General features: G+C 41.4%; 1 protein-coding gene across 1 annotated transcript in view; it reads right to left on the reverse strand.

Annotated features, from left to right (window-relative positions):
• LOC139421666 (myosin-11-like) overlaps positions 1–26,707 on the reverse strand; it is a 195,888-nt gene that overhangs the window by 161,015 nt on the left and 8,166 nt on the right. Inside the window, exons 6-12 of the mRNA XM_071172756.1 lie at positions 21,065–21,157; positions 19,844–19,907; positions 19,455–19,553; positions 16,361–16,504; positions 13,334–13,429; positions 3,956–4,074; positions 723–875 (exon numbers count right to left, since the gene is read on the reverse strand). Of these exons, the coding sequence (XP_071028857.1) occupies positions 723–875; positions 3,956–4,074; positions 13,334–13,429; positions 16,361–16,504; positions 19,455–19,553; positions 19,844–19,907; positions 21,065–21,157 (768 nt within the window). The remainder of the gene's footprint in view (positions 1–722; positions 876–3,955; positions 4,075–13,333; positions 13,430–16,360; positions 16,505–19,454; positions 19,554–19,843; positions 19,908–21,064; positions 21,158–26,707) is intronic.

The following is a 26,707-nucleotide window of genomic DNA, read 5'->3' on the forward strand; positions in this document are numbered from 1 at the left end:
AGTGGTTTACACAGAGCTACAGTACCGTGGTAGTTCCTGAGGAGAAGGTACATAGTGGTTTACACAGAGCTACAGTACCGTGGTAGTTCCTGAGGAGAAGGAGATGGGAGAGATGGATGTGAACAGAGAGGTACTGCTCACCTCATAGTCCGGTACATCAGGCTTGCATCCCACATTACATCCTATTCCCTATTTAGTGCACTACTTTGACTAGGTTCCGTAGGGGGTGTTTTTAATTGTGGGATAATAATAATCATAGTAGGAAATGTTCTGGGGAAATGTCCCTTTTGGGAGGTAGATGGGGCTCCCAAATCGCTACATTTACCCATTTGAAATGGTTTAAATCAGTAATATAGCAGATGCTCGAATCCAGAGTGAATTACAGTCGTGGCTGCATCATTTTATTTTACCGGTCCTCCATGGGAATCGAACCCACAACCTTGGCGTTGCGATGCTCCATGAGCTACCAACTCGCCTCACGGGACCCCTGCAGGAATTCCTTTCTCTGTCAATTTAAAGAGGATGCTCCTCAATCTCACCTCAAAGATTTCAAAGCCAGCGATGTCTAGGATCCCCAGGAATGATGCTCTTCAATCTCACCTCAAAGATTTCTGAGCCAGCGATGTCTAGGATCCCCAGGAATGATGCTCCTCAATCTCACCTCAAAGATTTCAAAGCCAGCGATGTCTAGGATCCCCAGGAATGATGCTCCTCAATCTCACCTCAAAGATTTCGAAGCCAGCGATGTCTAGGATCCCCAGGAATGATGCTCCTTTACGTTTGGCCTTATCCAGAGTCTTATTCACCCTGGCCAGGATCCACCTGAACAACCGCTCATACATGGCCTTCGCTAGGGCCTCGATGGCAAAGTCAGCCTGGGGGAGAGGGAGAGGGAGGGAGAGGGGGAGGGGGAGAAGGAGAGAGGGAGAAGGAGAGAGGGAGGGGGAGAAGGAGAAGGAGAGAGGGAGGGGGAGAAGGGGAGAGGGAGGGGGAGAAGGAGAGAGGGAGAGGGAGAAGGAGAGAGGGAGAGGGAGAAGGAGAGAGGGAGGGGGAGAAGGAGAGAGGGAGGGGGAGAAGGAGAGAGAGAGACAGAGAAAGAGAGAGAGAGAGACAGTGAGTGTGTGAACCGTCATCTTGTCTGCCTCCATGTACAGCCCTGTCTCTGACTAAAGCTTCTCCTAGAGAAGGGCTATGTACTATAACTACTTATGGCTTCAGATACATTATATGTTGCCAGGTCTTCGTTGAAAATAAGATTAAACTTTAAACTGAACATGTGAGAGGAAGGTATTGTACAATTAAGTTGAATCTAGAATAGAATAGAGTAGAATACAATAGACTAGAGAATAATATAATAGAGTTGAATAGAATAGAGTAGAATATAATAGATTAGAGTTGAGTTGAGTAGTGTAGAGTTAAATAGAGTAGATTAGACTAGAGTAGGGTAGAATAGAGTAGAATATAATAGATTAGAATATAATATAGTAGAATATAATAGATTAGAATACAGTAGAATATAATAGATTAGAATAGAGTAGAATATAATAGATCAGAGTAGAATAGAGTAGATTATAATAGAGTATATTAGAATAGAGTAGATTAGAATAGAGTAGAATATAATAGATTAGAATAGAGTAGAATATAATAGATCAGAGTAGAATAGAGTAGATTATAATAGAGTATATTAGAATAGAGTAGATTAGAATAGAGTAGAATATAATAGATTAGAATATAATAGATTAGAATAGAGTAGAATATAATATAATAGACTAGAGTTAAATAGAGTAGATTAGAATAGAGTAGATTAGAATAGTGTAGAGTTGAATAGAACAGAGTAGAATAGGGTAGAACATAATAGAACATAGAGTAGTAAAACATAGAGTAGAATAGAGTAGTGAAGACTAGAGTAGAACATAATAGAACATAATAGAGTAAAACATAGAGTAGAACAGAGTAGAATAGAGTAGTGAAGACTAGAGTAGAACATAATAGAACATAGAGTAGTAGAACATAGAGTAGAACAGAGTAGAATAGAGTAGTGAAGACTAGAGTAGAACATAATAGAACATAATAGAGTAGAGTTGAATAAAGTAGAGTAGAACAGAGTAGAACAGAGTAGAATAGAGTAGTGAAGACTAGAGTAGAACATAATAGAACATAATAGAGTAGAACAGAGTAGAACAGAGTAGAACAGAGTAGAATAGAGTAGTGAAGACTAGAGTAGAGTAGAATAGAGTAGAATAGAGGAGTGAAGACTAGAGTAGAACATAATAGAACATAATAGAGTAGAACAGAGTAGAATAGAGTAGAATAGAGTAGTGAAGACTAGAGTAGAACATAATAGAGTTGATTAAAGAGAAGAAGGGAGTTTAATAGAATAGAGTAGATTAGAGTAGTGTATATTTGAATAAAACAGAATAGAGTAGAATAGAATATAACAGAATAAAGTAGAGTAGAATAGAGTACAATAGAATAGAGGAGAACATAATAGAATGGAGTAAAACAGAGTTGAATAGAGTAGAGTAGAGTTGAATAGAATAGAGTAGAGTTGAATAGAATTGGGTAGATTACAGTAGTTTAGAGTTGAATATAATAGAGTAGAATAAAGGAGAATAGAATAGAGTAGAATATACTATAGTTGAATAGAACAGAGCATAATACAACATAATAAAGTAGAACAGAAAATAATAGAGTCGAATAGAATATAGTAGAATAGAATAGAGTAAAATACAGAGTAGAGTAGAAAACAGTAGAATAGAGCAGAATAGAATATAGTAAATTGAGTAGAGTAGAATAGAGTAGAGTTGAATAGAGTCGAGTTGAATAGAATAGAGTAGAACAGAGTAGAGTTGAATAGAGTAGAGTTTAACATAGAGTAAAATATAACAAAGTAGAATCGAGTAGAATAGAATAAAGTAGAATTTAATATAATAGAGTAGAGCAGAGTAGAATAGAATATAATAGAGTAGAGATGAATAGAATAAAGTAGAATTTCATATAATAGAGTAGAGCAGAGTAGAATATAATAGAATAGAGTAGAGATGAATAGAATAAAGTAGAATTTAATATAATAGAGTAGAGCAGAGTAGAATTTAATAGAATAGAGTAGAGATGAATAGAATAAAGTAGAATTTAATATAATAGAGTAGAGCAGATTAGAATATAATATAATAGAGTAGAGATGAATAGAATAAAGTAACAGAATATAGTAGCATAGAATAGAGTAGAATACAGTAGAAAACAGTAGAATAGAGCAGAATAGAATTGAATAGAGTAGAGTTGAATAGAGTCGAGTTGAATAGATTAGAGTAGAACAGAGTAGAGTTGAATAGAGTAGAGTTGAATATAATGGAGTAAAATTTAGCAAAGTACAACCGAGTAGAGTAGAATAGAGTAGAGTTGAATAGAATAGAGTAAAATATAACAAAGTAGAACCGAGTAGAATAGAATAAAGTAGAATTGAATATAATAGAATAGAAGATAGTATGATAGAAAATAGTAGAATAGAAGATAGTAGAATAGAAGATAGTAGAATAGAAGATAGTAGAATAGAGTAGAATAGAAGATAGTATAATAGAAAATAGTAGAATAGAAGATAATAGAATAGAGTAGAATAGAATAGAGCAGAATATAATTGAGTCAAATAGAATAGAGTAGAATAGAATAAAACATAATAGAGTAGAATAGAGAACAATAGAGTAGAATATAATAGAGTACAATAGAAAAGAGTTTAATAGAATAGAGTAGAATAAAACATAATAGAGTAGAATAGAACAAAATAGAGTAGAATAGAGTAGAATAGAACATAATAGAGTAGAATAGAGTATAATAGAATAGATTAGAATAAAGTAGAGTGGAATAGAGTAGAGTAGAATTGAGTAGAATATAATAGAGTAGAATGGCGTATAATATAATACTGAAGAAAATAATAGAATAGAGTAGAATAGAAGAGTACCTGCTCCTTGGTCTGAGCCTTCTGCACCACCTCTCTGCCCACCTTGATACGGGGGGTGAGGACGGAACGGGTGAAGTCTGTCACGTTGATACCCTGCAGGTGGCACACTTTCTGAGCCGCTGAAGAGAGAAAGAGAAGAGAGGGGGAGGAAGGGAGGCAAGAGAGAGAGAGGGGGAGGGGGGGAGAAAGAGAGAGAGAGAGAAGAGAGGGGGAGGAAGGGAGGCAAGAGAGAGAGAGGGGGGAGAAAGAGAGAGAGAGAGAAGAGAGGGGGAGGAAGGGAGGCAAGAGAGAGAGATGGGAGGGGGAGAGAGAGAGAGAGAGAGAGAGAGAGAGATTAGTCGTACTGTATGTTACCTGTTGTCTTTCTTACCTGTGTTAGTGGTATGTTACCTGTTATCTTTCTTACCTGTGTTAGTGGTATGTTACCTGTTGTCTTTCTTACCTGTGATTCCTCTCTGTGTTATCTGTGCTAAATGTAAACTGTATTTTCAAGCCTGCGTTACTGTGAACAAACTCTGTTGCTATCGGTGTTGCTCCTACCTGTGTGATGTCATGTCTCACCTGTGTTTCTCCTACCATTATGATGTAATGTCCCACCTGTGTTGCTCCTACCTGTGTGATGTCATGTCTCACCTATGTTGTTACTACCTGTGTCATGTCATGTCTCACCTGTGTTTCTCCTACCTGTATGATTTCATGTCTCACCTGTGTGGTTACTACCTGTGTGATGTCATGTCTCACCTGTGTGGTTACTACCTGTGTGATGTCATGTCTCACCTGTGTGGTTACTACCTGTGTCATGTCATGTCTCACCTGTGTTTCTCCTACCTGTATGATTTCATGTCTCACCTGTGTGGTTACTACCTGTGTGATGTCATGTCTCACCTGTGTGGTTACTACCTGTGTGATGTCATGTCTCACCTGTGTGGTTACTACCTGTGTGATGTCATGTCTCACCTGTGTTGCTCCTACCTGTGTGATGTCATGTCTCACCTGTGTGGTTACTACCTGTGTGATGTCATGTCTCACCTGTGTTGCTCCTACCTGTGTGATGTCATGTCTCACCTGTGTGGTTACTACCTGTGTGATGTCATGTCTCACCTGTGTTTCTCCTACCTGTGTGATGTCATGTCTCACCTGTGTTTCTCCTACCTGTGTGATGTCATGTCACACCTGTGTTTCTCCTACCTGTGTGATGTCATGTCTCACCTGTGTTTCTCCTACCTGTGTGATGTCATGTCACACCTGTGTTTCTCCTACCTGTGTGATGTCATGTCACACCTGTGTTGCTCCTACCTTTGTGATGTCATGTTACACCTGTGTTTCTCCTACCTGTGTGATGTCATGTCACACCTGTGTTTCTCCTACCTGTGTGATGTCATATTCCACCTGTGTTGCTCCTACCTTTGTGATGTCATGTCACACCTGTGTTGCTCCTACCTGTGTGATGTCATATTCCATCTGTGTTTCTCCTACCTGTGTGATGTCATATTCCACCTGTGTTTCTCCTACCTGTGTGATGTCATGTCACACCTGTGTTTCTCCTACCTGTGTGATGTCATGTCACACCTGTGTTGCTCCTACCTTTGTGATGTCATGTCTCACCTGTGTTTCTCCTACCTGTGTGATGTCATATTCCACCTGTGTTGCTCCTACCTTTGTGATGTCATGTCACACCTGTGTTTCTCCTACCTGTGTGATGTCATATTCCACCTGTGTTTCTCCTAACTGTGTGATGTCATGTCACACCTGTGTTGCTCCTACCTGTGTGATGTCATATTCCACCTGTGTTTCTCCTACCTGTGTGATGTCATGTCACACCTATGTTGTTACTACCTGTGTGATGTCATGTCTCACCTGTGTTTCTCCTACCTGTGTGATGTCATATTCCACCTGTGTTTCTCCTACCTGTGTGATGTCATGTCACACCTATGTTGTTACTACCTGTGTGATGTCATGTCACACCTGTGTTGCTCCTACCTTTATGTTGTAATGTCTAACCTGTGTAGCCCCTACCTTTATGTTGTAATGTCTAACCTGTGTTGCTCCTACCTTTATGTTGTAATGTCTAACCTGTGTTTCTCCTACCTGTGTGATGTCATGTCTAACCTGTGTTGCTCCTACCTTTATGTTGTAATGTCTAACCTGTGTTGCTCCTACCTGTGTGATGTCATGTCTAACCTGTGTTGCTCCTACCTTTATGTTGTAATGTCTAACCTGTGTTGCCCCTACCTTTATGTTGTAATGTCTAACCTGTGTTGCTCCTACCTTTGTGTTGTAATGTCTAACCTGTGTTGCTCCTACCTTTATGTTGTAATGTCTAACCTGTGTTGCTCCTACCTTTATGTTGTAATGTCTCACCTGTGTTTCTCCTACCTGTGTGATGTCATGTCTAACCTGTGTTGCTCCTACCTTTATGTTGTAATGTCTAACCTGTGTTGCTCCTACCTTTATGTTGTAATGTCTAACCTGTGTTGCTCCTACCTTTATGTTGTAATGTCTAACCTGTGTTGCCCCTACCTTTATGTTGTAATGTCTAACCTGTGTTGCCCCTACCTTTATGTTGTAATGTCTAACCTGTGTTGCTCCTACCTGTGTGATGTCATGTCTAACCTGTGTTGCTCCTACCTTTATGTTGTAATGTCTAACCTGTGTTGCTCCTACCTTTATGTTGTAATGTCTAACCTGTGTTGCTCCTACCTTTATGTTGTAATGTCTAACCTGTGTTGCTCCTACCTTTATGTTGTAATGTCTCACCTGTGTTTCTCCTACCTTTATGTTGTAATGTCTCACCTGTGTTGCTCCTACCTTTATGTTGTAATGTCTCACCTGTGTTGCTCCTACCTTTATGTTGTAATGTCTAACCTGTGTTGCTCCTACCTTTATGTTGTAATGTCTAACCTGTGTTTCTCCTACCTTTATGTTGTAATGTCTAACCTGTGTTGTCCCTACCTTTATGTTGTAATGTCTAACCTGTGTTGTCCCTACCTTTATGTTGTAATGTCTCACCTGTGTTTCTCCTACCTTTATGTTGTAATGTCTAACCTGTGTTTCTCCTACCTTTATGTTGTAATGTCTCACCTGTGTTGCTCCTACCTTTATGTTGTAATGTCTCACCTGTGTTGCTCCTACCTTTATGTTGTAATGTCTAACCTGTGTTGCTCCTACCTTTATGTTGTAATGTCTAACCTGTGTTGCTCCTACCTGTGTGATGTCATGTCTAACCTGTGTTGCTCCTACCTTTATGTTGTAATGTCTAACCTGTGTTGCTCCTACCTTTATGTTGTAATGTCTAACCTGTGTTGCTCCTACCTTTATGTTGTAATGTCTCACCTGTGTTCCCCCTACCTTTATGTTGTAATGTCTAACCTGTGTTGCTCCTACCTTTATGTTGTAATGTCTCACCTGTGTTGCTCCTACCTTTATGTTGTAATGTCTCACCTGTGTTGCTCCTACCTTTATGTTGTAATGTCTAACCTGTGTTGCTCCTACCTTTATGTTGTAATGTCTAACCTGTGTTGCCCCTACTTTTATGTTGTAATGTCTAACCTGTGTTGCCCCTACCTTTATGTTGTAATGTCTAACCTGTGTTGCCCCTACCTTTATGTTGTAATGTCTAACCTGTGTTGCTCCTACCTTTATGTTGTAATGTCTAACCTGTGTTGCTCCTACCTGTGTGATGTCATGTCTAACCTGTGTTGCCCCTACCTTTATGTTGTAATGTCTAACCTGTGTTGCTCCTACCTGTGTGATGTCATGTCTAACCTGTGTTGCTCCTACCTTTATGTTGTAATGTCTAACCTGTGTTGCTCCTACCTTTATGTTGTAATGTCTAACCTGTGTTGCTCCTACCTTTATGTTGTAATGTCTAACCTGTGTTGCCCCTACCTTTATGTTGTAATGTCTAACCTGTGTTTCTCCTACCTGTGTGATGTAATGTCTAACCTGTGTTGCTCCTACCTTTATGTTGTAATGTCTAACCTGTGTTTCTCCTACCTGTGTGATGTCATGTCTAACCTGTGTTGCTCCTACCTTTATGTTGTAATGTCTAACCTGTGTTGCTCCTATCTTTATGTTGTAATGTCTAACCTGTGTTGCCCCTACCTTTATGTTGTAATGTCTAACCTGTGTTGCTCCTATCTTTATGTTGTAATGTGTAACCTGTGTTTCTCCTACCTGTGTGATGTAATGTCTCACCTGTGTTTCTCCTACCTTTATGTTGTAATGTCTCACCTGTGTTGCTCCTACCTTTATGTTGTAATGTCTAACCTGTGTTGCCCCTACCTTTATGTTGTAATGTCTAACCTGTGTTGCTCCTACCTTTATGTTGTAATGTCTAACCTGTGTTGCTCCTACCTTTATGTTGTAATGTCTAACCTGTGTTGCTCCTACCTTTATGTTGTAATGTCTAACCTGTGTTTCTCCTACCTTTATGTTGTAATGTCTCACCTGTGTTGCTCCTACCTTTATGTTGTAATGTCTAACCTGTGTTGCTCCTACCTTTATGTTGTAATGTCTAACCTGTGTTGCTCCTACCTTTATGTTGTAATGTCTAACCTGTGTTGCCCCTACCTTTATGTTGTAATGTCTAACCTGTGTTGCTCCTACCTTTATGTTGTAATGTCTAACCTGTGTTGCCCCTACCTTTATGTTGTAATGTCTAACCTGTGTTGTCCCTACCTTTGTGTTGTAATGTCTAACCTGTGTTTCTCCTACCTTTATGTTGTAATGTCTCACCTGTGTTGCTCCTACCTTTATGTTGTAATGTCTCACCTGTGTTTCTCCTACCTTTATGTTGTAATGTCTAACCTGTGTTGCTCCTACCTTTATGTTGTAATGTCTAACCTGTGTTGCTCCTACCTTTATGTTGTAATGTCTAACCTGTGTTGCCCCTACCTTTATGTTGTAATGTCTAACCTGTGTTGCTCCTACCTTTATGTTGTAATGTCTAACCTGTGTTGCCCCTACCTTTATGTTGTAATGTCTAACCTGTGTTGTCCCTACCTTTGTGTTGTAATGTCTAACCTGTGTTTCTCCTACCTTTATGTTGTAATGTCTCACCTGTGTTGCTCCTACCTTTATGTTGTAATGTCTCACCTGTGTTTCTCCTACCTTTATGTTGTAATGTCTAACCTGTGTTGCTCCTACCTTTATGTTGTAATGTCTAACCTGTGTTGCTCCTACCTTTATGTTGTAATGTCTAACCTGTGTTGCCCCTACCTTTATGTTGTAATGTCTCACCTGTGTTGCTCCTACCTTTATGTTGTAATGTCTAACCTGTGTTGCTCCTACCTTTATGTTGTAATGTCTCACCTGTGTTGCTCCTACCTTTATGTTGTAATGTCTCACCTGTGTTTCTCCTACCTGTGTGATGTAATGTCTCACCTGTGTTTCTCCTACCTTTATGTTGTAATGTCTAACCTGTGTTGCCCCTACCTTTATGTTGTAATGTCTAACCTGTGTTGTCCCTACCTTTGTGTTGTAATGTCTAACCTGTGTTTCTCCTACCTTTATGTTGTAATGTCTCACCTGTGTTGCTCCTACCTTTATGTTGTAATGTCTCACCTGTGTTTCTCCTACCTTTATGTTGTAATGTCTAACCTGTGTTGCTCCTACCTTTATGTTGTAATGTCTAACCTGTGTTGCCCCTACCTTTATGTTGTAATGTCTAACCTGTGTTGCTCCTACCTTTATGTTGTAATGTCTAACCTGTGTTGCTCCTACCTTTATGTTGTAATGTCTAACCTGTGTTGCTCCTACCTTTATGTTGTAATGTCTAACCTGTGTTTCTCCTACCTTTATGTTGTAATGTCTCACCTGTGTTGCTCCTACCTTTATGTTGTAATGTCTAACCTGTGTTGCTCCTACCTTTATGTTGTAATGTCTAACCTGTGTTGCTCCTACCTTTATGTTGTAATGTCTAACCTGTGTTGCCCCTACCTTTATGTTGTAATGTCTAACCTGTGTTGCTCCTACCTTTATGTTGTAATGTCTAACCTGTGTTGCCCCTACCTTTATGTTGTAATGTCTAACCTGTGTTGTCCCTACCTTTGTGTTGTAATGTCTAACCTGTGTTTCTCCTACCTTTATGTTGTAATGTCTCACCTGTGTTGCTCCTACCTTTATGTTGTAATGTCTCACCTGTGTTTCTCCTACCTTTATGTTGTAATGTCTAACCTGTGTTGCTCCTACCTTTATGTTGTAATGTCTAACCTGTGTTGCTCCTACCTTTATGTTGTAATGTCTAACCTGTGTTGCCCCTACCTTTATGTTGTAATGTCTAACCTGTGTTGCTCCTACCTTTATGTTGTAATGTCTAACCTGTGTTGCCCCTACCTTTATGTTGTAATGTCTAACCTGTGTTGTCCCTACCTTTGTGTTGTAATGTCTAACCTGTGTTTCTCCTACCTTTATGTTGTAATGTCTCACCTGTGTTGCTCCTACCTTTATGTTGTAATGTCTCACCTGTGTTTCTCCTACCTTTATGTTGTAATGTCTAACCTGTGTTGCTCCTACCTTTATGTTGTAATGTCTAACCTGTGTTGCTCCTACCTTTATGTTGTAATGTCTAACCTGTGTTGCCCCTACCTTTATGTTGTAATGTCTCACCTGTGTTGCTCCTACCTTTATGTTGTAATGTCTAACCTGTGTTGCTCCTACCTTTATGTTGTAATGTCTCACCTGTGTTGCTCCTACCTTTATGTTGTAATGTCTCACCTGTGTTTCTCCTACCTGTGTGATGTAATGTCTCACCTGTGTTTCTCCTACCTTTATGTTGTAATGTCTAACCTGTGTTTCTCCTACCTGTGTGATGTCTTGTCTCACCTGTGTTGCTCCTACCTTTATGTTGTAATGTCTCACCTGTGTTGCCCCTACCTTTATGTTGTAATGTCTAACCTGTGTTGCTCCTACCTGTGTGATGTCATGTCTAACCTGTGTTGCTCCTACCTTTATGTTGTAATGTCTAACCTGTGTTGCTCCTACCTTTATGTTGTAATGTCTCACCTGTGTTGCTCCTACCTTTATGTTGTAATGTCTAACCTGTGTTGCTCCTACCTTTATGTTGTAATGTCTCACCTGTGTTGCTCCTACCTTTATGTTGTAATGTCTCACCTGTGTTTCTCCTACCTGTGTGATGTAATGTCTCACCTGTGTTTCTCCTACCTTTATGTTGTAATGTCTAACCTGTGTTTCTCCTACCTGTGTGATGTCTTGTCTCACCTGTGTTGCTCCTACCTTTATGTTGTAATGTCTAACCTGTGTTTCTCCTACCTGTGTGATGTCATGTCTAACCTGTGTTGCCCCTACCTTTATGATGTAATGTCTAACCTGTGTTGCCCCTACCTTTATGTTGTAATGTCTAACCTGTGTTGCCCCTACCTTTATGTTGTAATGTCTAACCTGTGTTTCTCCTACCTGTGTGATGTCATGTCTAACCTGTGTTGCCCCTACCTTTATGATGTCATGTCTAACCTGTGTTGCCCCTACCTTTATGTTGTAATGTCTAACCTGTGTTGCCCCTACCTTTATGTTGTAATGTCTAACCTGTGTTGCTCCTACCTTTATGTTGTAATGTCTAACCTGTGTTGCTCCTACCTTTATGTTGTAATGTCTAACCTGTGTTGCCCCCACCTTTATGTTGTAATGTCTAACCTGTGTTGCTCCTACCTTTATGTTGTAATGTCTAACCTGTGTTGTCCCTACCTTTATGTTGTAATGTCTAACCTGTGTAGCTCCTACCTTTATGTTGTAATGTCTAACCTGTGTTGCTCCTACCTTTATGTTGTAATGTCTAACCTGTGTTGCTCCTACCTGTGTGATGTCATGTCTAACCTGTGTTGCCCCTACCTTTATGTTGTAATGTCTAACCTGTGTTGCTCCTACCTTTATGTTGTAATGTCTAACCTGTGTTGCTCCTACCTTTATGTTGTAATGTCTAACCTGTGTTGCTCCTACCTTTATGTTGTAATGTCTAACCTGTGTTGCCCCTACCTTTATGTTGTAATGTCTCACCTGTGTTGCTCCTACCTTTATGTTGTAATGTCTAACCTGTGTTGCTCCTACCTTTATGTTGTAATGTCTAACCTGTGTTGCTCCTACCTGTGTGATGTAATGTCTCACCTGTGTTGCCCCTACCTTTATGTTGTAATGTCTAACCTGTGTTGCTCCTACCTGTGTGATGTCATGTCTAACCTGTGTTGCCCCTACCTTTATGTTGTAATGTCTAACCTGTGTTTCTCCTACCTGTGTGATGTCATGTGTAACCTGTGTTGGTCCTACCTTTAAGTTGTAATGTCTAACCTGTGTTGCTCCTACCTTTATGTTGTAATGTCTAACCTGTGTTGCCCCTACCTTTATGTTGTAATGTCTAACCTGTGTTGCTCCTATCTTTATGTTGTAATGTCTAACCTGTGTTGCTCCTACCTTTATGTTGTAATGTCTAACCTGTGTTGCTCCTACCTTTATGTTGTAATGTCAAACCTGTGTTTCTCCTACCTTTATGTTGTAATGTCTAACCTGTGTTGCCCCTACCTTTATGTTGTAATGTCTAACCTGTGTTGCTCCCACCTTTATGTTGTAATGTCTCACCTGTGTTGCTCCTACCTTTATGTTGTAATGTCTCACCTGTGTTTCTCCTACCTTTATGTTGTAATGTCTAACCTGTGTTTCTCCTACCTTTATGTTGTAATGTCTCACCTGTGTTGCTCCTACCTTTATGTTGTAATGTCTAACCTGTGTTGCTCCTACCTTTATGTTGTAATGTCTAACCTGTGTTGCTCCTACCTGTGTGATGTCATGTCTAACCTGTGTTGCTCCTACCTTTATGTTGTAATGTCTAACCTGTGTTGCCCCTACCTTTATGTTGTAATGTCTAACCTGTGTTTCTCCTACCTTTATGTTGTAATGTCTAACCTGTGTTGCTCCTACCTTTATGTTGTAATGTCTAACCTGTGTTGCCCCTACCTTTATGTTGTAATGTCTAACCTGTGTTGCCCCTACCTTTATGTTGTAATGTCTAACCTGTGTTTCTCCTACCTTTATGTTGTAATGTCTAACCTGTGTTGCTCCTACCTTTATGTTGTAATGTCTAACCTGTGTTGCCCCTACCTTTATGTTGTAATGTCTAACCTGTGTTGCTCCTACCTGTGTGATGTCATGTCTAACCTGTGTTGCTCCTACCTTTATGTTGTAATGTCTAACCTGTGTTGCTCCTACCTGTGTGATGTCATGTCTAACCTGTGTTGCCCCTACCTTTATGTTGTAATGTCTAACCTGTGTTGCTCCTACCTTTATGGTGTAATGTCTAACCTGTGTGGTTACTACCTGTGTGATGTAATGTTTCACCTGTGTTACTACCTGTGTGATGTCATGTATCACCTGTGTTGTCGGGCATGGTGGCCTGCTCATTGTTCCTCTCCTTGTTGAACTTAATGTTCCCCAGCTGGAGCACAGTGGAGACCACCTTCATCATGCCTAGAGAGAGGAGAGGAGAGGAGAAGGGGTGAGAGGAGAGTGGGAGGGGAGAGAGAGACAGACATCACTGAGAGAGACAACAGAAAGAGAGACAGCCCTACCCATCCCCTCGTCCTCAAGAGAGATAGAGAGATAGAGTGAGAGCGAGAGAACGACAGATGTTCAGAGAAAGACAAAGTGAGGTAGTGAAAGAGAATGATAGACTAAAAGCCAGACTGCCCTCATCTTCCCTCCAGTATCTGTCCTCTCGTCCTCAGAGACAGCCCTCCCCTTTCCTCCAGTACCTGTCCTCTCGTCCTCAGAGACAGCCCTTCCCTTCCCTCAAGTATCTGTCCTCTCGTCCTCAGAGACAGCCCTCCCCTTTCCTCCAGTACCTGTCCTCTCGTCCTCAGAGACAGCCCTTCCCTTCCCTCAAGTATCTGTCCTCTCGTCCTCAGAGACAGCCCTCCTCTTCCCTCCAGTATCTGTCCTCTCGTCCTCAGAGACAGCCCTTCCCTTCCCTCAAGTATCTGTCCTCTCGTCCTCAGAGACAGCCCTCCCCTTTCCTCCAGTACCTGTCCTCTCGTCCTCAGAGACAGCCCTCCCCTCCCTCCAGTACCTGTCCTCTCGTCCTCAGAGACAGCCCTTCCCTTCCCTCCAGTACCTGTCCTCTCATCCTCAGAGACAGCCCTCCCCTTCCTCCAGTACCTGTCCTCTGGTCCTCAGAGACAGCCCTCCCCTCCCTCCAGTACCTGTCCTCTCATCCTCAGAGACAGCCCTCCCCTTCCTCCAGTACCTGTCCTCTGGTCCTCAGAGAAACCCATGATCTCCCCTCCCTCCAGTACCTGTCCTCTGGTCCTCAGAGAAACCCATGATCTCCCCTCCCTCCAGTATCTGTCCTCTGGTCCTCAGAGAAACCCATGATCTCCCCTCCCTCCAGTACCTGTCCTCTCATCCTCAGAGAAACCCATGATCTCCCCTCCCTCCAGTACCTGTCCTCTCATCCTCAGAGAAACCCATGATCTCCCCTCCCTCCAGTACCTGTCCTCTCATCCTCAGAGAAACCCATGATCTCCCCTCCCTCCAGTACCTGTCCTCTGGTCCTCAGAGAAACCCATGATCTCCCCTCCCTCCAGTACCTGTCCTCTGGTCCTCAGAGAAACCCATGATCTCCCCTCCCTCCAGTACCTGTCCTCTGGTCCTCAGAGAAACCCATGATCTCCCATCCCTCCAGTACCTGTCCTCTGGTCCTCAGAGAAACCCATGATCTCCCCTCCCTCCAGTACCTGTCCTCTGGTCCTCAGAGAAACCCATGATCTCCCCTCCCTCCAGTACCTGTCCTCTGGTCCTCAGAGAAACCCATGATCTCCCCTCCCTCCAGTACCTGTCCTCTCATCCTCAGAGAAACCCATGATCTCCCCTCCCTCCAGTACCTGTCCTCTGGTCCTCAGAGAAACCCATGATCTCCCCTCCCTCCAGTACCTGTCCTCTGGTCCTCAGAGAAACCCATGATCTCCCCTCCCTCCAGTACCTGTCCTCTCATCCTCAGAGAAACCCATGATCTCTACTCCCTCCAGTACCTGTCCTCTGGTCCTCAGAGAAACCCATGATCTCCCCTCCCTCCAGTACCTGTCCTCTGGTCCTCAGAGAAACCCATGATCTCCCCTCCCTCCAGTACCTGTCCTCTCATCCTCAGAGAAACCCATGATCTCTACTCCCTCCAGTACCTGTCCTCTGGTCCTCAGAGAAACCCATGATCTCCCCTCCCTCCAGTACCTGTCCTCTGGTCCTCAGAGAAACCCATGATCTCCCCTCCCTCCAGTACCTGTCCTCTGGTCCTCAGAGAAACCCATGATCTCCCCTCCCTCCAGTACCTGTCCTCTGGTCCTCAGAGAAACCCATGATCTCCCCTCCCTCCAGTACCTGTCCTCTCGTCCTCAGAGAAACCCATGATCTCCCCTCCCTCTAGTACCTGTCCTCTCATCCTCAGAGAAACCCATGATCTCCCCTCCCTCCAGTACCTGTCCTCTCATCCTCAGAGAAACCCATGATCTCCCCTCCCTCCAGTACCTGTCCTCTGGTCCTCAGAGAAACCCATGATCTCCCCTACCTCTAGTACCTGTCCTCTGGTCCTCAGAGAAACCCATGATCTCCCCTCCCTCCAGTACCTGTCCTCTGGTCCTCAGAGAAACCCATGATCTCCCCTCCCTCCAGTACCTGTCCTCTGGTCCTCAGAGAAACCCATGATCTCCCCTCCCTCCAGTACCTGCCCTCTCGTCCTCAGAGAAACCCATGATCTCCCCTCCCTCCAGTACCTGTCCTCTCATCCTCAGAGAAACCCATGATCTCCCCTCCCTCCAGTACCTGTCCTCTGGTCCTCAGAGAAACCCATGATCTCCCCTCCCTCCAGTACCTGTCCTCTCATCCTCAGAGAAACCCATGATCTCCCCTCCCTCCAGTACCTGTCCTCTCGTCCTCAGAGAAACCCATGATCTCCCCTCTCTCCAGTACCTGTCCTCTGGTCCTCAGAGAAACCCATGATCTCCCCTCCCTCCAGTACCTGTCCTCTCGTCCTCAGAGAAACCCATGATCTCCCCTCCCTCCAGTACCTGTCCTCTCGTCCTCAGAGAAACCCATGATCTCCCCTCCCTCCAGTACCTGTCCTCTCATCCTCAGAGAAACCCATGATCTCCCCTCCCTCCAGTACCTGTCCTCTGGTCCTCAGAGAAACCCATGATCTCCCCTCCCTCCAGTACCTGTCCTCTGGTCCTCAGAGAAACCCATGATCTCCCCTCCCTCCAGTACCTGTCCTCTCATCCTCAGAGAAACCCATGATCTCCCCTCCCTCCAGTACCTGTCCTCTCATCCTCAGAGAAACCCATGATCTCCCCTCCCTCTAGTACCTGTCCTCTCATCCTCAGAGAAACCCATGATCTCCCCTCCCTCCAGTACCTGTCCTCTCGTCCTCAGAGAAACCCATGATCTCCATGGCCTCCAGCGTTTCTATGAACATCTGATCATCTTCCTGACCAGGTACCTCCACGTGACCTGCCACCAGGAACCGGTAGGCCCCGAAATCCTCCAGTAACAGCTCCTCTATACAGGAACAGACAGGAGAGGAGGAGCTGTACGGTTACACACTATATAATTAAATAAGGCCTGAGGCCTATCTATCTATCTATCTATCTCTCATTATATCTATCTATCTATCTAATTCTATCTATCTAATTATATCTATCTATCTATCTCATTCTATCTATCTATCTATCTATCTCATTCTATCTATCTCATTCTATAAATCTATCTCTCATTCTATCTATCTATCTCATTCTATCTATCTATCTATCTATCTATCTATCTATCTATCTATCTATCTCATTCTATCTATCTATCTATCTCTCTCTCTCATTCTATCTATCTATCTATCTCTCTCATTCTATCAATCTCATTCTATCAATTCAATTCAATTCAAGGGCTTTATTGGCATGGGAAACATGTGTTAACATTGCCAAAGCAAGTGAGGTAGATAATATATAAAGTGAATATATAAAGTGAAATAAACAATAAAAATTAACAGTAAACATTACACATACAGAAGTTTCAAAACAATAAAGACATTACAAATGTCATATTATATACAGTGCCTTGCGAAAGTATTCGGTCCCCTTGAACTTTGCGACCTTTTGCCACATTTCAGGCTTCAAACATAAAGATATAAAACTGTATTTTTTTGTGAAGAATCAACAACAAGTGGGACACAATCATGAAGTGAAACAACATTTATTGGATATTTCAAACTTTTTTAACAAATCAAAAACTGAAAAATTGGGCGTGCAAAATTATTCAGCCCCTTTACTTTCAGTGCAGCAAACTCTCTCCAGAAGTTCAGTGAGGATCTCTGAATGATCCAATGTTGACCTAAATGACTAATGATGATAAATACAATCCACCTGTGTGTAATCAAGTCTCTGTATAAATGCACCTGCACTGTGATAGTCGCAGAGGTCCATTAAAAGCGCAGAGAGCATCATGAAGAACAAGGAACACACCAGGCAGGTCCGAGATACTGTTGTGAAGAAATTTAAAGCCAGATTTGGATACAAAAATATTTCCCAAGCTTTAAACATCCCAAGGAGCACTGTGCAAGCGATAATATTGAAATGGAAGGAGTATCAGACCACTGCAAATCTACCAAGACCTGGCCGTCCCTCTAAACTTTCAGCTCATACAAGGAGAAGACTGATCAGAGATGCAGCCAAGAGACCCATGATCACTCTGGATGAACTGCAGAGATCTACAGCTGAGGTGGGAGACTCTGTCCATAGGACAACAATCAGTCGTATATTGCACAAATCTGGCCTTTATGGAAGAGTGGCAAGAAGAAAGCCATTTCTTAAAGATATCCATAAAAAGTGTTGTTTAAAGTTTGCCACAAGCCACCTGGGAGACACACCAAACATGTGGAAGAAGGTGCTCTGGTCAGATGAAGCCAAAATTGAACTTTTTGGCAACAATGCAAAACGTTATGTTTGGCGTAAAAGCAACACAGCTCATCACCCTGAACACACCATCCCCACTGTCAAACATGGTGGTGGCAGCATCATGGTTTGGGCCTGCTTTTCTTCAGCAGGGACAGGGAAGATGGTTAAAATTGATGGGAAGATGGATGGAGCCAAATACAGGACCATTCTGGAAGAAAACCTGATGGAGTCTGCAAAAGACCTGAGACTGGGACGGAGATTTGTCTTCCAACAAGACAATGATCCAAAACATAAAGCAAAATCTACAATGGAATGGTTCAAAAATAAACATATCCAGGTGTTAGAATGGCCAAGTCAAAGTCCAGACCTGAATCTAATCGAGAATCTGTGGAAAGAACTGAAAACTGCTGTTCACAAATGCTCTCCATCCAACCTCACTGAGCTCGAGCTGTTTTGCAAGGAGGAATGGGAAAAAAAGTCAGTCTCTCGATGTGCAAAACTGATAGAGACATACCCCAAGCGACTTACAGCTGTAATCGCAGCAAAAGGTGGCGCTACAAAGTATTAACTTAAGGGGGCTGAATAATTTTGCACGCCCAATTTTTCAGTTTTTGATTTGTTAAAAAAGTTTGAAATATCCAATAAATGTCGTTCCACTTCATGATTGTGTCCCACTTGTTCTTGATTCTTCACAAAAAAAGACAGTTTTGTATCTTTATGTTTGAAGCCTGAAATGTGGCAAAAGGTCGCAAAGTTCAAGGGGGCCGAATACTTTCGCAAGGCACTGTATATATATATATATACAGTGTTTTAACAATGTACAAATGGTAAAGGACACAAGGTAAAATAAATAAGCATAAATATGGGTTGTATTTACAATGGTGTGTGTTCTTCACTGGTTGCCCTTTTCTCGTGGCAACAGGTCACAAATCTTGCTGCTGTGATGGCACACTGTGGAATTTCACCCAGTAGATATGGGAGGTTTTCAAAATTGGATTTGTTTTCGAATTCTTTGTGGATCTGTGTAATCTGAGGGAAATATGTCTCTCTAATATGGTCATACATTGGGCAGGAGGTTAGGAAGTGCAGCTCAGTTTCTACCTCATTTTGTGGGCAGTGAGCACATAGCCTGTTTTCTCTTGAGAGCCATGTCTGCCTTTCTCAATAGCAAGGCTATGCTCACTGAGTCTGTACATAGTCAAAGCTTTCCTTAATTTTGGGTCAGTCACAGTGGTCAGGTATTCTGCCGCTGTGTACTCTCTGAGTAGGGCCAAATAGTATTCTAGTTTGCTCTGTTTTTTTGTTAATTCTTTCCAATGTGTCAAGTAATTATCTTTTTGTTTTCTCATGATTTGGTTGGGTCTAATTGTGCTGCTGTCCTGGGGCTCTGTGGGGTGTGTTTGTGTTTGTGAACAGAGCCCCAGGACCAGCTTGCTTAGGGGACTCTTCTCATTCTATCTATCTATCTATCTATCATTCTATCTATCTCATTCTATCTATCTATCTATCTCATTCTATCTATCTATCTCATTCTATCTATCTATCTCATTCTATCTATCTCTCACCCTTTAGTTGGTCCTTCGCTCCGGCCACCATGTAGTAAAAGATATGGAAGGCTCTCTCTATCTTGGCTTGGCGGATACAGCGAGACTTCTCCAGCAGGTCTGGTGGACAGGGGAGGGTCAAAGACAACACCCTCTGTGGTGCAGGAACAAGACACTGCATTTCACGTCGGGCCAGTTTCCCCCGACACACATGAAATATGAATATGAAGTCTTCATTGAACATGTTTTTTAGTCCAGGACTAGGGTTTAACCTGTGTCCGGGAAACTGTCCCTTTTGTGTGTTTTAATATCTCCCGAATCTCTAAAAGAATGAATTAAACACCTACAATACATCTCTATGAGGAGCCCAGAGTCTGTATATTTAGAGGAAGTATATTTCATGAGGATACAGGTATCGATGTTGGCTCCAACCAGGAATCCGGTCACGTCAAAGTTGAGCTTAATAAACTTGCCCTGTGAGGAGAGAGATGTAGGATACTGTATATTTGAGGAGAGAGATGTAGGATACTGTATATGAGGAGAGAGATGTAGGATACTGTATATGAGGAGATGTGTAGGATACTGTATGTGAGGAGAGAGATGTAGGATACTGTATATGAGGAGAGAGATGTAGGATACTGTATATATGAGGAGAGAGATGAGAGAGATGTAGGATACTGTATATGAGGAGAGAGATGTAGGATACTGTATATATGAGGAGAGAGATGTAGGATACTGTATATGAGGAGAGAGATGTAGGATACTGTATATGAGGAGAGAGATGTAGGATACTGTATATGAGGAGAGAGATGTAGGATACTGTATATGTGAGGAGAGATGTAGGATACTGTATATGTGAGGAGAGAGATGTAGGATACTGTATATGAGGAGAGAGATGTAGGATACTGTATATATGAAGAGAGATGTAGGATACTGTATATGTGAGGAGAAAGATGTAGGATACTGTATATATGAATAGAGATGTAGGATACTGTATATGAGGAGAGAGATGTAGGATACAGTATATATGAGGAGAGAGATGTAGGATACTGTATATGAGGAGAGAGATGTAGGATACTGTATATATGAGCACTGAGCTCTTGATAAATGTCATAACGAGGACTAACAGTCTGTATTATAATAACATGGACTAACAGTCTGTATTATAATAACAAGGACTAACAGTCTGTATTATAATAACAAGGACTAACAGTCTGTATTATAATAACAAGGACTAACAGTCTGTATTATAATAACAAGGACTAACAGTCTGTATTATAATAACAAGGACTAACAGTCTGTATTATAATAACAAGGACTAACAGTCTGTATTATAATAACAAGGACTAACAGTCTGTATTATAATAACAAGGACTAACAGTCTGTATTATAATTACAAGGAACAGCAGTCTGTACTCTAATAACAAGGGACTGGTGCCAGGAGATTTTCCTGACTACGTAATCAAACCGGGAAAGACTCTGGGTCCTAGTTAAAAACTTTAATTAAGTTAGTAGTAATGTGGAGAGAGCGATGGAATGAATGAATTAATTTAATTTGACATTAAAAAAAAGATTTGTTTGAAAAGAGTGTGTAATAGTGTCTGAGCGTGTGTAAACTGTGAGTTAATTACGAATCGTGAGGAGTTGTCGTTCTTGATGGTCTTGGCGTTCCCGAAGGCTTCCAGTATGGGGTTAGCCTGCAGCAGCTGCTTCTCTAGCTCCCCCTGTAGGGTAAAACGGGGGGACGCAGGAAAACCAATCACATATGTCCAACATATCTGTGATGTCACAATTATATTGTGATGTCACTTCATGAATATTACCAGAGAATGATGTCACACGACAGAACAACACAAGTTATGTCCCACTGTACAACAACAAAGAAATGGACAACAGAGACACACTAACAAGCAGTGCAACAGACACAGAGCAAAACACAGTCAGTGAGATGTAGCATAGCAACCACTCAGAGAGATTATTATGGGGTGACTTTGATGTTTCACACACTATTTTTAAATGTCATACAGGCCACTACTTTCTAACACACAGACAGGTCCATGAGTCCATAGTTCATAGTGTTCACATGCTATAGGACAGGAGAGATTGATCATATTGGTTAATCTAGGTGTGACACGCTAGCTAGCATGCAGGTATGAACTCCCAAATGGCACCCTATTACATATGCAGTGCACTTCTTTTACCAGACCTCTATAGGCGGTGGTCAAAAGTAGTGCACTAAATAGGGAATAGGGTGCTACTCTCATACTCACATAGGCCAGAGACCCAGGCTTCTCTGGCTTCTCCTACAGAGGAGGCAGAGGATGATGTGATCATTATAACCTATTATAATTTATTATAACCTGGCATAACGTATTATAATGCATTATAATCTGGCATAACGTATTATAATGCATTATAACCTGGCATAATGTATTATTACCTGGCATAACGTATTATAACCTGGCATAACGTATTATAACCTGGCATAACGTATTATAACCTGGTATTACGTATTATAACCTGGCATAACGTATTATAACCTGGCATAACGTATTATAACCTGGCATAACGTATTATAACCTGGCAAAACGTATTATAACCTGGCATAACGTATTATAACCTGGCATAACGTATCATAACCTGGCATAACGTATCATAACCTGGCATAACGTATTATAACCTGGCATAAAGTATTATAACCTGGCATAACGTATCATAACCTGGCATAATGTATGGCATAACGTATTATAACCTGGCATAACGTATTATAACCTGGCATAATGTATTATAACCTGGCATTACCTGGCATAATGTATCATAACCTGGCACAACATATTATAACCTGGCATAACGTATTATAACCTGGCATAACGTATTATAACCTGGCATAATGTATTATAACCTGGCATAACGTATTATAACCTGGCATAACGTATTATAACCTGGCATAACCTGGCATAACGTATTATAACCTGGCATAACATTATAACCTGGCATAACGTATTATAACCTGGCATAATGTATTATAACCTGGCATAACCTGGCATAACGTATTATAACCTGGCATAACCTGGCATAACGTATTATAACCTGGCATAACGCATCATAACCTGGCATAACGTATTATAACCTGGCATAACGTATCATAACCTGGCATAAATTATCATAACCTGGCATAACGTATCATAACCTGGCATAACGTATTATAACCTGGCATAACGTATCATAACCTGGCATAACGTATTATAACCTGGCATAACGTATTATAACCTGGCATAACGTATTATAACCTGGCATAACGTATTATAACCTGGCATAACGTATTATAACCTGGCATAACGTATTATAACCTGGCATAACGTATTATAACCTGGCATAATGCATTATAACCTGGCATAACGTATTATAACCTGGCATAACGTATTATAACCTGGCATAAATTATCATAACCTGGCATAACGTATCATAACCTGGCATAACGTATTATAACCTGGCATAACGTATCATAACCTGGCATAACGTATTATAACCTGGCATAACGTATTATAACCTGGCATAACGTATTATAACCTGGCATAACGTATTATAACCTGGCATAACGTATTATAACCTGGCATAACGTATTATAACCTGGCATAATGCATTATAACCTGGCATAACGTATTATAACCTGGCATAACGTATTATAACCTGGCATAATTTATCATAACCTTGCATAACATATAACCTGGCATAACTTATTATAACCTGGCATAATATATTATAACCTGGCATAACGTATAACCTGGCATAATTTATTATAACCTGGCATAACTTATTATAACCTGGCATAATATATTATAACCTGGCATAACGTATAACCTGGCATAATGTATTATAACCTGGCATAACGTATTATAACCTGGCATAACTTATTATAACCTGGCATAACTTATTATAACCTGGCATAATATATTATAACCTGGCATAACGTATAACCTGGCATAACGTATTATAACCTGGCATAATTTATCATAACCTGGCATAACATATAACCTGGCATAATTTATTATAACCTGGCATAATATATTATAACCTGGCATAACGTATAACCTGGCATAATATATTATAACCTGGCATAACGTATAACCTGGCATAACTTATTATAACCTGGCATAACGTATTATTTATGATACACAACAAAGTATTGTTCTATTCTCCTTCTTCATCACTGTCACTAGCTATTATTCCTCTTCTTCTTCTGTAATTCTTCTGTAATATCTACAAACCTGACTCAGTTCTTCTGTAATATCTACAAACCTGACTCAGTTCTTCTGTAATATCTACAAACCTGACTCAGTTCTTCTGTAATATCTACAAACCTGACTCAGTTCTTCTGTAATATCTACAAACCTGACTCAGTTCTTCTGTAATATCTACAAACCTGACTCAGTTCTTCTGTAATATCTACAAACCTGACTCAGTTCTTCTGTAATATCTACAAACCTGACTCAGTTCTTCTGTAATATCTACAAACCTGACTCAGTTCTTCTGTAATATCTACAAACCTGACTCAGTTCTTCTGTAATATCTACAAACCTGACTCAGTTCTTCTGTAATATCTACAAACCTGACTCAGTTCTTCTGTAATATCTACAAACCTGACTCAGTTCTTCTGTAATATCTACAAACCTGACTCAGTTCTTCTGTAATATCTACAAACCTGACTCAGTTCTTCTGTAATATCTACAAACCTGACTCAGTTCTTCTGTAATATCTACAAACCTGACTCAGTTCTTCTGTAATATCTACAAACCTGACTCAGTTCTTCTGTAATATCTACAAACCTGACTCAGTTCTTCTGTAATATCTACAAACCTGACTCAGTTCTTCTGTAATATCTACAAACCTGACTCAGTTCTTCTGTAATATCTACAAACCTGACTCAGTTCTTCTGTAATATCTACAAACCTGACTCAGTTCTTCTGTAATATCTACAAACCTGACTCAGTTCTTCTGTAATATCTACAAACCTGACTCAGTTCTTCTGTAATATCTACAAACCTGACTCAGTTCTTCTGTAATATCTACAAACCTGACTCAGTTCTTCTGTAATATCTACAAACCTGACTCAGTTCTTCTGTAATATCTACAATCCTGACTCAGTTCTTCTGTAATATCTACAAACCTGACTCAGTTCTTCTGTAATATCTACAAACCTGACTCAGTTCTTCTGTAATATCTACAAACCTGACTCAGTTCTTCTGTAATATCTACAAACCTGACTCAGTTCTTCTGTAATATCTACAAACCTGACTCAGTTCTTCTGTAATATCTACAAACCTGACTCAGTTCTTCTGTAATATCTACAAACCTGACTCAGTTCTTCTGTAATATCTACAAACCTGACTCAGTTCTTCTGTAATATCTACAAACCTGACTCAGTTCTTCTGTAATATCTACAAACCTGACTCAGTTCTTCTGTAATATCTACAAACCTGACTCAGTTCTTCTGTAATATCCTCGGGGAATAGGTTGTGTCTGATATGTGAACCCTAAACTGTCTTCTTCTGTGATTGGGTAAGGGTAATATAGAATATATAGAATATGACTATAGAACTAGGGGGGCGGGTCCATAGCAGGACTTAGAGTACGGCTCATTGGGCTATCAGTATTGAATATTGAACTAGGGGGGCGGGTCCATAGCAGGACTTAGAGTACGGCTCATTGGGCTATCAGTATTGAATATTGAACTAGGGGGGCGGGTCCATAGCAGGACTTAGAGTACGGCTCATTGGGCTATCAGTATTGAATATTGAACTAGGGGGGCGGGTCCATAGCAGGACTTAGAGTACGGCTCATTGGGCTATCAGTATTGAATATTGAACTAGGGGGGCGGGTCCATAGCAGGACTTAGAGTACGGCTCATTGGGCTATCAGTATTGAATATTGAACTAGGGGGGCGGGTCCATAGCAGGACTTAGAGTACGGCTCATTGGGCTATCAGTATTGAATATTGAACTAGGGGGGCGGGTCCATAGCAGGACTTAGAGTACGGCTCATTGGGCTATCAGTATTGAATATTGAACTAGGGGGGCGGGTCCATAGCAGGACTTAGAGTACGGCTCATTGGGCTATCAGTATTGAATATTGAACTAGGGGGGCGGGTCCATAGCAGGACTTAGAGTACGGCTCATTGGGCTATCAGTATTGAATATTGAACTAGGGGGGCGGGTCCATAGCAGGACTTAGAGTACGGCTCATTGGGCTATCAGTATTGAATATTGAACTAGGGGGGCGGGTCCATAGCAGGACTTAGAGTACGGCTCATTGGGCTATCAGTATTGAATATTGAACTAGGGGGGCGGGTCCATAGCAGGACTTAGAGTACGGCTCATTGGGCTATCAGTATTGAATATTGAACTAGGGGGGCGGGTCCATAGCAGGACTTAGAGTACGGCTCATTGGGCTATCAGTATTGAATATTGAACTAGGGGGGCGGGTCCATAGCAGGACTTAGAGTACGGCTCATTGGGCTATCAGTATTGAATATTGAACTAGGGGGGCGGGTCCATAGCAGGACTTAGAGTACGGCTCATTGGGCTATCAGTATTGAATATTGAACTAGGGGGGCGGGTCCATAGCAGGACTTAGAGTACGGCTCATTGGCTATCAGTATTGAATATTGAACTAGGGGGGCGGGTCCATAGCAGGACTTAGAGTACGGCTCATTGGCTATCAGTATTGAATATTGAACTAGGGGGGCGGGTCCATAGCAGGACTTAGAGTACGGCTCATTGGCTATCAGTATTGAATATTGAACTAGGGGGGCGGGTCCATTGCAGGACTTAGAGTACGGCTCATTGGGCTATCAGTATTGAATATTGAACTAGGGGGGCGGGTCCATAGCAGGACTTAGAGTACGGCTCATTGGGCTATCAGTATTGAATATTGAACTAGGGGGGCGGTCCATAGCAGGACTTAGAGTACGGCTCATTGGCTATCAGTATTGAATATTGAACTAGGGGGGCGGGTCCATAGCAGGACTTAGAGTACGGCTCATTGGGCTATCAGTATTGAATATTGAACTAGGGGGGCGGTCCATAGCAGGACTTAGAGTACGGCTCATTGGGCTATCAGTATTGAATATTGAACTAGGGGGGCGGGTCCATAGCAGGACTTAGAATACAAAGTATTGTTCTATTCTCCTTCTTCATCACTGTCACTAGCTATTTTTTTAAATTAAATTATTCCTCTTCTTCTTCTGTAATGGATATCAGTATTGAATATAGAAC

This window comes from Oncorhynchus clarkii, chromosome 12 (assembly GCF_045791955.1).
Source record: "Oncorhynchus clarkii lewisi isolate Uvic-CL-2024 chromosome 12, UVic_Ocla_1.0, whole genome shotgun sequence".
Lineage (NCBI taxonomy): Eukaryota > Metazoa > Chordata > Actinopteri > Salmoniformes > Salmonidae > Oncorhynchus > Oncorhynchus clarkii.